The sequence below is a fragment of the Lissotriton vulgaris genome, chromosome 11, assembly GCF_964263255.1.
Source record: "Lissotriton vulgaris chromosome 11, aLisVul1.2, whole genome shotgun sequence".
Classification (NCBI taxonomy): Eukaryota; Metazoa; Chordata; class Amphibia; order Caudata; family Salamandridae; genus Lissotriton; species Lissotriton vulgaris.
This window is the reverse complement of record NC_141699.1, coordinates 1,003,035,842-1,003,048,014: the sequence shown is the minus strand read 5'-3', so window position 1 is coordinate 1,003,048,014 and position 12,173 is coordinate 1,003,035,842. Positions and strand designations below refer to the sequence as shown.

The 12,173-nt window shown below is 46.2% G+C and overlaps 1 protein-coding gene across 1 annotated transcript in view; it reads left to right on the top strand.

The window, feature by feature from the left end:
• The window catches only part of SKIL (SKI like proto-oncogene), a 191,236-nt gene that overhangs the window by 139,446 nt on the left and 39,617 nt on the right, over positions 1 to 12,173 (top strand). The window contains exon 6 of the mRNA XM_086944293.1: positions 3,749 to 3,973. Within this exon, the coding sequence (XP_086800419.1) occupies positions 3,749 to 3,973 (225 nt within the window). The remainder of the gene's footprint in view (positions 1 to 3,748; positions 3,974 to 12,173) is intronic.

The following is a 12,173-nucleotide window of genomic DNA, read 5'->3' as shown; positions in this document are numbered from 1 at the left end:
AATCGTGACCTTACTGTTTTCCACCTCATACGGGCCCGACATCCTAGCCCGCTGGATGAGGAGATCCCGGTCCTTATAGTGGAGGAGCCGCACCACCATCGGTCGGGGGGGGGCGGCCAAGCCCTGGCGGGCGAGCAGGCACCCGGTGGGCTCGCTCCAGAGTAAAGAAAGGAGTAAGCCCCTCCGGCGCCACCACTGTGCGGAACCAGGTCTCCATGTAGGCCACCGCATCCTCCCCCTCAATCCGTTCCGGCAGGCCTACGACCTGCACGTTGTTTCGCCTATTGCGGCCTTCGGCATCCTCCGCCCGTCGTTCCAGCGAGTCCAACCGGGCCAATATGTCCGTGATCTTGTGTTCGGCGGTCACCACCGACGGCTTCAGGTCCAATAACAGCTGATCATGGTCCTTGACCCTATCCGCCAGCTTCGCGTGGTCCGCTCGCAATAGCCCCAGTCCCGTGGCCACTTGGGCAATGTCTTGGTGCAGCGCCTCCTTAGTCGAGGTGATCGCATCGAGTATGGCGTCCAAACGTCGGTTCAGCCGCTGCTCCTGGTCCAACTCCGGCGAGGGAATCTCGCCCATCCGAGTCGATGTCGCCGGGTCCCCCTCAGCGCGCTCCTCGGCCACCAGCCCTCCGGCCGCCGCCATTTCAGGGTACTGCGTCACAGGCCCAAGAGCCCGTCCGGCTTCAGCACTCGTAGTTCAGTGCCAACTCCCCGGCACCGAGCAGGGTCAAATGCCGCCGTCGATGCCCTCAGGATCAATAACCAGCTTGGCGAGCACTGTCCGGCCGGCTCCCTCGGATGCCTGAGGGGGGAAGGATAGATATATACATGGCGGCCAGCGAGGGTCCCCAAGGCCTGGGGGGGGCAAGTCACTGTCCCCTGATCCCTGGATCCGGCACCGTTGGTCCTAGTGCCCCGATCTATCGGCTGCAGGACCTCCTGCCAGTCGGCGACAACTCTGCCCAAAGCTGAAGTCCGGGGCCGCCCGACCTCCCCGCCGCCATTTTCTTCTCACTCTCGGCAACATCTCGGCCGTCGCCTCAACTCGATCTCCCCGGGGCCAGCAGTCCCCCAACGACTCTCCGATCGTGCCCGGCTGTCCCCTTACACTTCAGAGGGCAGGAGCGTCGACTTCGTGTCGCCCAGGGTGCAGATAACAGGAGAATTAGCGGGATTCCGCGCGGAGCTGCGAGCTCACGCCGCCATCCCGATCGGCGTCCAAGCCACGCCCCCCCTCAAAATCTTGTTATTGTGAGACCTATTGCATTGTAAATGCTTGTTCCAGTTGGCAATGCTTCTTCATCACCAGTGGCAGCTGGTTCTCAATCCATTGTTGACTTTGACTGCGTTGTTAGCTGTTTTTTCAACTAAGAAGACTCTTCCTGTTACATCACACTATGATCCGCATATTTCATTTCTTTCTCGACACTGTTGAATTGTATGTTTTCTTAGGAGCCTAGGTAATTTGGATTTTTAACACACATTTCAAAATAAGCTTAGATGGAATTTGGCCAGGGTGCCTTCCAGCTGGATAGAAAATATTGCCTATTGATATCGCACCACAGTTGGCTAGTTTTCAATTGGTTATCCACTTCGTACAGTGATTTCTTTGTAGGCATTACCTTTTCCTTCATAGGTAGAGAGACTGGTTTAACAAAAATGATATAGCGTTGTGCTCCACTTTCATGGTCTCCTTCACTGTTGTCACCTAGCTAATATCATACATGTTCCAAAAAGCGTTAATTTGATGCGTCATAGATCTCATTATTGTGACCCTTGCTCCAGGGTCGGATGATAAGTATGTTCCCAAATTTGGCACAGCACCACTTATACAGCAAGCCCAATCAAAAAAATATTAATTAAAGTCCTTATTGAGACGCTGAATCTTGGTGTATATTTAAATGCTATTTAATTTTCTTTTAAGTTTATGTACCACAGCCAGCCGACGCGTTTCGTTCTGTACAACAGAACTTCTTCAGGGTGTTCTTATATCCTACTAGGTGTCGGTATCCCCTTGTCATTAGACTAATTATTCTTTTCAATTGTTAGGTGCGGTTCATATGATGAAAATCCTAGATCAAAGTAGCTAGGTATCGGTTTTATCCACTAGGTTTAAGCAAACTTGAGTATTTTATGACATCCTCAAGAGTCGGTCTTCCATATTGATTTCCGTAAAGTGAAGGATGTGCTAGTCCAAATCCAATTATTTCTCCCCAGTGATCATTCACCTCATGTGTGGGTCGTATCTGCCCAAACGCCAAACCTCCGGCTATTCGAAAAACCCGCCAACGCTGTAACTGGTTGGTTTAATTGATATTTTTTGATTGGACCTGCTGTACAAGTGGTGCTGTGCCAAATTTGGGAACAATCTTAATTTACCCTGCTGTAAGGGTGGTGCCCTTGGAAAGAGGGCACTTTTGGAACTGGCACACGAAACTTAAAATTGTGGATTTAAAATATGGACTGGTTTGTCTAAACACTAGGGTCGGTGCTGTTGTTGGTTTATTTTTGGTCTACTGTCCAGTAAAGGTGTAAAATCGGATGATAAGTATTTATGATTTTGTGTCACAAAATTGTAATCTTCGCCTGCATAGAACTTTAAGCTATATGTAGTCCAAGAGCTGTTCAAGACAATACTAACAGTTACAATGGGGTTTGAATCAACCCATTGCTTTTCCTTGGTTGCTTCCTTTGTAATCTGATTGGCTTACTTCCTATTCGGTGGCTTTCCTTCTTTCTTGCTGTGTTTGCCCCTACCCTAGGACACAGCTTCTTTACCATACTGTTGATTGGATGAGTTGTCTTTCCACAGCTACCATTGAGCGAACCACTTTTTTTTTCCTTTTTCTTTCAGCACGTCTTGGGAGTGTATGTATTTTAGTGCTCTCTACAATATGTAATGCTACCACACTGAAATTTTGTTAAAACATGCCACTACCATTTTTTTTTCCTTCTTTTTTTGGAGCACCAGGCGGCTACAATTTGCTGTCTGCTTGATTAAAAAAAAAAAAAAAAAAAAAAGCTTTGGCATATATATTGTTGTACTGTTTTTTTTGTTGATGCTGTTCTAAATACGCTAACAAGTTTTTTAAAAAAATGTTTATTTCGATGTGGAACATCATTGTCAAAAAGGTATTTGCATAGCTAGAAGTTTAGATAACGCCATTGAACGGCGAGAACTATTGGTTTTTAGAAATGCTCATTTTGTAGGTTATTAAAGTTGTCAATTCATGATGTTTACAATATGCATGCCCAGAAGTTTATGTTCATGGGAGGCATTCTCAGTAATGCTCTTACTTAATGATATAAATAGGTCAACCTTGTTCAGAGTTGTGGGAAACTGCATGTTGTCTGCTTAATCTACTGTCTTAGATTGCAGAAACCTCTTCAGATGGTTTTTGGTTGTCTCCACTATTTGGCAGTATGCAAGAGATATGTACTGGAGGTAATAGGGTTTAGGATAAGTAATTTATTTTAGTATAGCTCCTTGTCTCCCAACTTCCAGTTTTCTTGGGACCTCATGGCTGGATTGGTAACTCAGAGACCCTGGAGGCAGGAGCACCAGTGAGAAGAATTAACGTGAGAATATAGACCACACATATTAAAATACTTTTTCAACTGTCCGTGATAGTTTTGTTTTATTAATTTTTATTTGTAAAATTGTACATTTCTTAATCTATTATTACTTAGTATATTATCATAGATTGTTCAGGGCTGTAGTAATTGAACATTTTCTTAACAGGAAGTTGACATGCTGAGCAGTCGCAAAATTACTAAAGAACTGACAACAGAGCAACAGAATTTAGAGCATGAGCTTGACACGTTGCAGGCAGAGCATGCACACAAAATGGAAGAATTGCAAGAGGAGCAGAAGGAGTTAGAGCAAAAGCTGGATCGAGTGAGACAGCAAAACTGTAACTGCGATTCAAGCCTTGAAAAAGACTTAGCTGCACAGTATGCTGCACAGGTGAGAAATGTCACTTTTTCTTAAGTTTGATGTGAAGTCTGCTATATAAATACTTTAACCATATATATGTGTGTGTATATGTATATGTATATGTATATGTATATGTATATATATATATATATATATATATATATATATATATATATATATATATATATATATATATATATATATAAAAAATTTCGGTGAAATTCACACCCCTGGCACTCTTTCCCCATGCACACAGCAGCATGCATAGGTTTCATGTCTTGATTCAACTCCGAAGTATTCTGTAGTGTTTTTAAAGGGATCTGCAGCAAAGCATATGTGCATTCAGCTGAATATTTAATTTAATCTTGGGGCATCTGGGTTGCCTTTCTCAGAGATCTCGACATCATGTCTTTTATTTTGGTGTCATTTTCAATGGGTAAAATGCTGTTTCCCTGGTCACGTATTCAGTCCTAATTCATAAGAATAATACTCTGTTCTACCAAAGACGTGTATCATGAGTTCTTTTTATAAATTGTGTGAATAGGGTCTCAGAGTTATGGACCTTTGCCAAAATTTAGAAAGCACTTCCATAAATGATAAAATATGTTGTACAGACCGCATCAGAGAGCAATTTCTTCTCAAACCATACCATCTCATTAAATCTTCACTAGTGTAACATAGCGGGTGTCTTTGTAAAATTCCTATTCACCCCAGGGGACATTTTGGCTTTTTACTACATCACTCTGATAGTGTTTGTTACCAAACACAGTAGCACTCTTACTATTGAACCCAGAAGAATGAAAGGCTGAGAATCCTGCTGGATTTAAACCGGAGACCATATGGCCGAATCCAGATTCATGCAGTGTATGTATGCATTCGTCTTATCTGCCAAAAAGGAGACTTGCCCATATGCTATTGTATAGTTGGGAAGGTCACATATTCTGTTGGTTTAACTGTATATCTATTATTTTCCTGACAATCTGGATTGTATGATTTATTTTGGTAGATTAACCGGAGGTCTTCATCCTGATTTAAGTACTTTCACAGTTACCTTCTTTCATGGCATCTTATTTTGCATGATACCGTACTTTACATCAGACTCAAGATAATGACTGATGGCAGTTGGTATTAATAGTATGGGGAACGGTCACTCGTTGACTGTTTCAGTTCTTCAATATGTATTGTATGTGTGTTTATTCTTTGTTTTCTTTCTTAGGCTTTGACACACACCTACGCAATAGATACAACAGCGCCTTTTCAGTCATGACTTCTTGTAATGCTTTGTCACCATACTTCCTACTCTGCAGCTGTGCCACAATAGACCCTTTTCATATAATTCCCATTTCACACTATCACACCCATCCCCAATAGCAATGACCTTCCGAGTAAGTTCTTTGAATTTTAACGGTCTTCTAGACTGTGTGAAACATACCACGGTTCTCACTTTTGCGCACCGACATTTCCCTCGGCTACTCTTACTTCAAGAAACCCACGCTATGGGAGATCGTTGCCCCTTCCTGACACGTAAGGGCTGTGATAGGGTTTTCCACACAGGGTATATCCTTGAGTTTCGTGCAGTTGTTATCCTACTGTGATGTTCCTTCCTCTTTTCTGTTTCCCACGAAACATGCAACCCTCAGGGATGCTTCCTCGCCCTGACAGGGACACTGGAGGGCCAGGCTATTAGCTTAGTGAGTGACTATGCACCGCCTGCATCCCTTGGCGTTTGCTTCAGAGATCTCTCCAAGCTCCACTTGAGCCTTCCACCGGGTCTCACATTGATTAAAGGCGACTTTAATGCAGTGCCCAACACAGAGCTTGATACCACTGTGCCCCCTACCAACCCTAGGCGTGCCATGGTGCGTTTCCTTGCAGACTGGATTACCTTTCTTGGCCCCTGTGGTGCCTGAAGGGCATGGCACCTGAGACATTGTCAATTAACTCCCACCTCAGAGGCCTGTCATAAACACTTGCGGATAGACCTTGTCTTTTTACCCGCTTCAGATTGCAGAGTTATTTCACAAATACAAATTCTTCCTCGTGGGATTTCAGATAATTCCTCTCTCTCGGAACCCCCAAGTCCGGCCATCGCCCTATGTGGCGTCCTAATGCCTGCTATCTCCAGGATAGGGCTTTCGTTCAAACTCCTAGTGCTGAATTCCAGTCTTACTTCCGCAGCAAGGAGGGTGCGATCGCTAAGGTAGGCACCTTCTGCGCTGCTAGCAAAGTGGCCATTCAGTGCTTTGCTAAGGGACTTATTAGAGTAGAAGAGCGTGCTCACTTCTCAAATATTACTCAACTGGAAGTACTCACTCTTCGCTTGGAACAGCACCTCACGTCAGATCCCCAGGAGAGTATCTCCCGACAACTGAGTCTCCTTCATGAAGAAATATGTCATCATTCAGTCGAAGCCTCCAAACACCTTTGGTGGGCCACAAAAGTCAGGATTTATGGATGGGGACAAAAATCGTAAACTGTTGCATTGATTAGCCTTTCATCAACTGCTGAACAGAATCATACCTGAAATTGAACTATGTAATCCCCCATGTCACACGCTCTCTGAGATTGCACAAGCCCTCGTTCGTTCATTCGCTTGCTATTACGAAAACTTGTATACTCGCATATCCCTCACTGAAACCTGCATGCTAGACGGACCCTTTACAGCTGAGAAGGTTACTTAAGTGCTGCCTGAAATGGCTCAGTGGAGAACTCCCGGATCAGAAGGCTTCCCCACGGGATATTATACTACAATATGCAAGACTCTAATTCCCCACCTTCTGTCCCTTTATAAGGAGGTGTCTGGCGCCTTTCCTCCGGAACTGGACTCAACCACTATAGTAGAGATCCCTAAAACACAACCACCCTCTACATCATTGCACTATCGTCCAATATCCCTCCTCAATGGAGAGATTGAAAATTTGCCACCATGCAGGCTGCCTGTCTCAGGCAAGTCCTTTCTTGTGGACCCAAGGCACAAGGCATTGCCTCCAACTGCTCCACGTGGTCCTGGCTCACAGTCATCAACTGGCACATTATCTAGCTTTACTTTTTATTGGTTTTGAAAAGGCCTTCAATACGGTGGACTGGGGTTGCCTTTAACTAGTGTTGATTCAAGTTGGCATCGGACCTCGATTTTGTGGTATGGTTCAAGCTCTTTACTCCAGCTCCACTGCTCGAGTCCAGATTAAGGGAGTCCTCTCTACAACTTTCCCCATAGGGTGAGGGACAAGACAGGGTTGCCCCCTCTCCTCTTTATGCTCGCAATTGAGCCTTTAGCTCAGCTCATCTGTACAGATGCCCAGTTGGAGGGATGGAAGTTGGGTGTTGGACTGGAAGATCGCATAGCTCTGTTTGCAGACGCCCTTCTACACCTTGCAGACCTTGCCACAAGTTGTTCTCGTCACCATCATCTCCTGAGATGCTTTGAGTCCACCTCAGGTCTCAAAATTAATCACTCCAAATCCATACTGGTTCCCCAAGCCTCATCTAGAGACTGCTTTGATTAGCAGTCGAATATTCCTCCTCGTCAGCTCAGTTTCAGATATTCAGGTTGGAAAGGCCAAATCTTACATTATTGGGTGGCAATCCCTCCCTTTAAATGTCATAGGATGTATAGCTTTATACAAGATGATGATTCTACCACTATATCTGTACTTTTTATCAGAATTTACCACTTCACTTGCCGTGAACGTGGTCCGACCCCTAGAGGGTACAATCACAGCGTTTCTATGGGATGGGTCTCCACCTCTTCTTGCATTTTACATTGCCAACGAGGGGTCTACAATGGTGGCCTGGAAATGACCAACCTTTCCTTTTATTATTTGACTTCTCACCTCCTTGTCATTCATGATTAGTTTAATGTGGGATGGTCCGATCTTTCTTTTTGATTGGAGCGGTCTTTGTTGGGCTTCCCTCGCTTACAAGCCATGCGCTATGGCTCCCCAGTTCCTACCTCCATGCCTTAGGTGACAAGAATGGTTTTCCTGCCTTGGAGAGCAGTACTTAAAACATGTACAATGGGATGCCAAGCTCACACAACAAACATGTCTCTGGCATGGTTCTAGACTGCAGGAGGTGGCCACGCTTTAGGGTTTTAAGAACTGGGACTTTATTGGTATTACCCAGTTGGTCGATGTTTTGTCTGGGACGTGCATACATTCTTTAAAAGTTCTCCAAGCCATCAAGACGCTTTCACACACCCAATTTTATAAACATATTGAACTCCTACATGCTCCCCACACTTATTTCCTGGAACCGATACCTTCTGGAATTTAGTCCCCTTGAAGCCAAACTTGGTATGAGCGACCTAGGCCATGGCGGCCTCTTCGAGATTTATCGTACCTTGATAATCAACACAGCTGGTACACTGCATCATCTCCAAACCCAGTGGGAATGCTAGCTGTGTCCCATTGAAGACTGGAGGGACGCACTTATGGCCCTTAGGGAGCTCACTTTCTCCACTCAATTGCAGCTGTTCTTGACATATCATCTTTACTACACCTATTTCTCCCTGAACCTCATGCACCTGGCGGACCTCCGTCCTGATCCTTCCTGCCTCAATGCAGAATAGTTAAAGCAGATTTTACCACATGGTATGGTCCTTCTCAGTTATTACGAATTACTGGTCCACAGTGATCCACAATCTATCAGATGTCCTGGGTTGGGATTTTCCCCTCCCATTCGTTGATACTGCTTGGTGTCTTTTAGGGATCTGAATGCACAAGAGTTGATCAGTCGTTCTTGGGTACGGCCCTCCTGGTTGCCAAACGTGACATTGCTGCTAGATGGATGTCGCCTACTCCCCCCACCCTGTCGGGATGGCGGCGAGGTGTGGACTGGTGTGTGCAACAAGAACGAACAGTCTATGAACCCAGAGGTTACCCCCACAATCATGGGAGGGTTTGGGGAAAGTGGTTGGGCCAATTTGCTTAAGAGTGTGACCAGCTTAGTGTTTGTATGGTGATTTCAGTAATTTAAATGTACTACTTGAATGTCGTTGAATTGTACAAATGCTAACTCTCCTTTTCTTTCTTTGTACTGCTATACCTGGGTGTCATTGGTTCTACCGTACCAGTAGTGTGCGGGATGGATAGTCAGTTAAGGAAGCAAGAGAACAAGCGGGCAGGTTGATTCAACAGTAGTTACATATGTACAGTTCTAGATATATCTTAATCGAAGAGTCTTTTGAATAGGAAAGTTTTTAAAGCTCTAAAGGGGAGTAAGTCTGGTGGTTGTCTCAGGATGGTAGAGAGTTCCACTGTCTTATTGCTGCCCTTGTGAATGATCGGAGATGGCGTTAGTAATGCGGTTTTGCTTCTAAAATCTCTGGAAGCACCACAGAAGTTCAAGACCTTGGCCAGGCAATTGTCGTTTTGTCTGGTGGTTTCCTTTGTGAGTTATGGAGCCGTTTTTGAATTGTATTCTGTCCTCTAGTAGAAGCTACAGGAGTTGAAGTAGAATTAACGTAATGTGATTGAATCTCTTTTTGGCTGTGATTAGTCTTGCTGTTAATGGAATACTGCTTCAATGGGAGTATGGTTGCTGGCTAGGATTGTCATTAAGATCACATTGCCATCATTCTTTCTCTTGAATGTCTTCATTTTAATTAGGCTTATTGTTTCTTCATTATGCCTTGTTTTTCCTAGGTGTCTGTTAGGTGTAAATGCAAAATTTGATGCTTTCACAAAATTGGCCCATGAAACAAAAGATGTGATTGAAATAATTACTTCCCTTCCAAGCTACTCAGGATATGTAGCTTCTGGCTACATGCCAGTACAGTTGTCACTCAGCTTTTCTGCTACTACAATTGGGCCAGGTGTGGGAATTCTGCCAGAACAAACGTCCATGGAGGATAGGCCGTTAAAGGCAATTTTCCAGGCCATTGTAGTAATTTTTGATAAAGTCCACAGGCTTGCCATTTGGATGAACAATCCTAAATCCATGACCAGTACTAACTGTTTGAATCAAAGAAGTGCAGAAACCCGATTTTGTTAGGGGGCCGCCACAATTTCTGGGTTTGCTGAATACCAAAGCTGCCTAGTTTGGTTTCCACCTCCTGCGTTCTACTTCCACCATGATACACTTGTTATCTTGTTAGCTCACTTGAAAAGGTTCTGTTCGAGGCATATGGGCTGCAGATGGTACATTATGAATAGATCGCCATCTGGTGTTGGGCTCGGATGATTGCACTTGTTTTTCTTTGGAGAAGTCTTTTGTAGTCACGAGGCTGGTGACTCCTCCCTTGGGTGATAGTGCGCATGGGCATCGGCTCCATCCTTAGATTGTTTTTTTTTCGCCATCGGGTTCGGATGAGGATAGAAGCGCTCCGGATCGACTTCGAGAAAAAGTTATATTTCGGCACGTATTCCCTTTCCAATTCGACTGTATTGTTTATCGAGCGCAAGTTCATTCCCATTTCGACGCGCTTCAACGTCAACACCGAAGATTTCTAACTCTATGTCGACGGGACCGGGAGGCCTATTTCGACGTAGTCCAGCCCGAAGTCCATGGAAAGGACTCCATTCAAGAAATGTCCAACGTGTGGTGCTAAATTCCCACACAAGGACCTACACGAGGTGTGCAACCTCTGTTTGTCACCTGACCACGAATCCAGGGATTGTGAAGCCTGTGCGGCTTTCTCCTCCAAGTCGACTATTCGAAACCGTCGAGCCCGAAGACACGAGATGTCGAGGATGGAGTTGAATGCAATCCCAGAACTGTTCGAGTCGAACACTCCGAGGAGGAAGAAGATGAGGACGGGCCGGGGTCAGAAGCGGACGAATCTGATATCGAAGAAGTCGATGTTCATCAAACCGTGAGTGACGACGTCCCTTTGTTAAAAAACCAACCCCAATTGGTGTCGACCCCGCCTTCGAGCCCGGTCAAACAACCGAAAAAAGTTTCCGACTCCCCACCTTCTGGCTCGGCAGCGAAACCGAAACACTCTGTCTCCCACTATGTCGGATCCGAGAAACGGGCGACATAGACACCGAAGCTCCATACCAAAGAGACCTCGAAGTCGAAACATTCCATGCCGAAACCGAAACATGCTTCGACATCGAAGACCCCCTCGACACCGAAAAAATCGGACTCGAGCTAACTCTCGGTGCTGAAAACGCATAACACCGAGACACAGAAGCAAAAGCACCTATCAGACCCAAAGGCTTCGGTACCGCCACAGGAGCAAGAGACAGATCCAAAACAAAAGACTTTGTTCATTGATCCACAAACTGGCATGGTGGTGACAAAACCACCGAAAAAGAGGAAGACTCAACCGTTGGAGGGGAAAGCTCCTCCTTCTAAGAAGAGAACAATGGGGACAAATACAACTCCTCCCCTTTCTCCACAGCCTATGGACACAGCCTCTTCTCCTCTTCCTCATACTCTGCCAGCTATCCCTCGACCTTTTACACCACGCCCATCTACACCTCAAACAGATGTAGAAAGTGACCCAGGGGATGGGGACCTTCCTGGGGATGATAACAATACTATTCCAGAAAACACAGACCCATGGGAAGATTATCAATCAATCAATCAGTGACACTTGTAAAGCGCGCTACATACCCGTAGGGTCTCAAGGCGCTGGGGGGGGGGGGGGGTGCCGCTACTGCTCGAACAGCCAGGTCTTCAGCTTCTTCCTGAAGGAGAGGTGGTCCTGGGTCAGGCGCAGGTCGGTCGGGAGGGAGTTCCAGGTCTTGGCGGCCAGGTAGGAGAAGGACCTTCCTCCTGTAGTCGCTCTTCGGATGCGGGGGACGGCGGCGAGGGCGTGGTTGGCTGATCGGAGGTGGCGTTTGGGAGCGTAGAAGTTGACTCGGCTGTTGAGGTAGCTCGGGCCTTGGTCGTGTAGGGCCTTGTGTGCGTGGGTGAGGAGGCGGAAGGTGATTCTTTTGTTGACGGGGAGCCAGTGAAGGTCTCTCAGATGTCCGGAGATGTGGCTGGTTCGTGGGATGTCGAGGATGAGTCTGGCTGAGGCGTTCTGGATCCGCTGGAGTCTCTTCTGGAGCTTGGCGGTGGTACCGGCGTAGAGGGCGTTGCCGTAGTCCAGTCGGCTGGTGACGAGGGCCTGGGTGACGGTCTTCCTGGTCTCGGTGGGGATCCACCAGAAGATCTTCCGTAGCATGCGTAGGATGTTGAAGCACGCCGAGGAGATGTTGTTGACTTGCCTGGTCATGGAGAGGGAGGAGTCCAGGATGAAGCCCAGGTTTCGTGCATGGTCTGTCGGTTTGGGTGC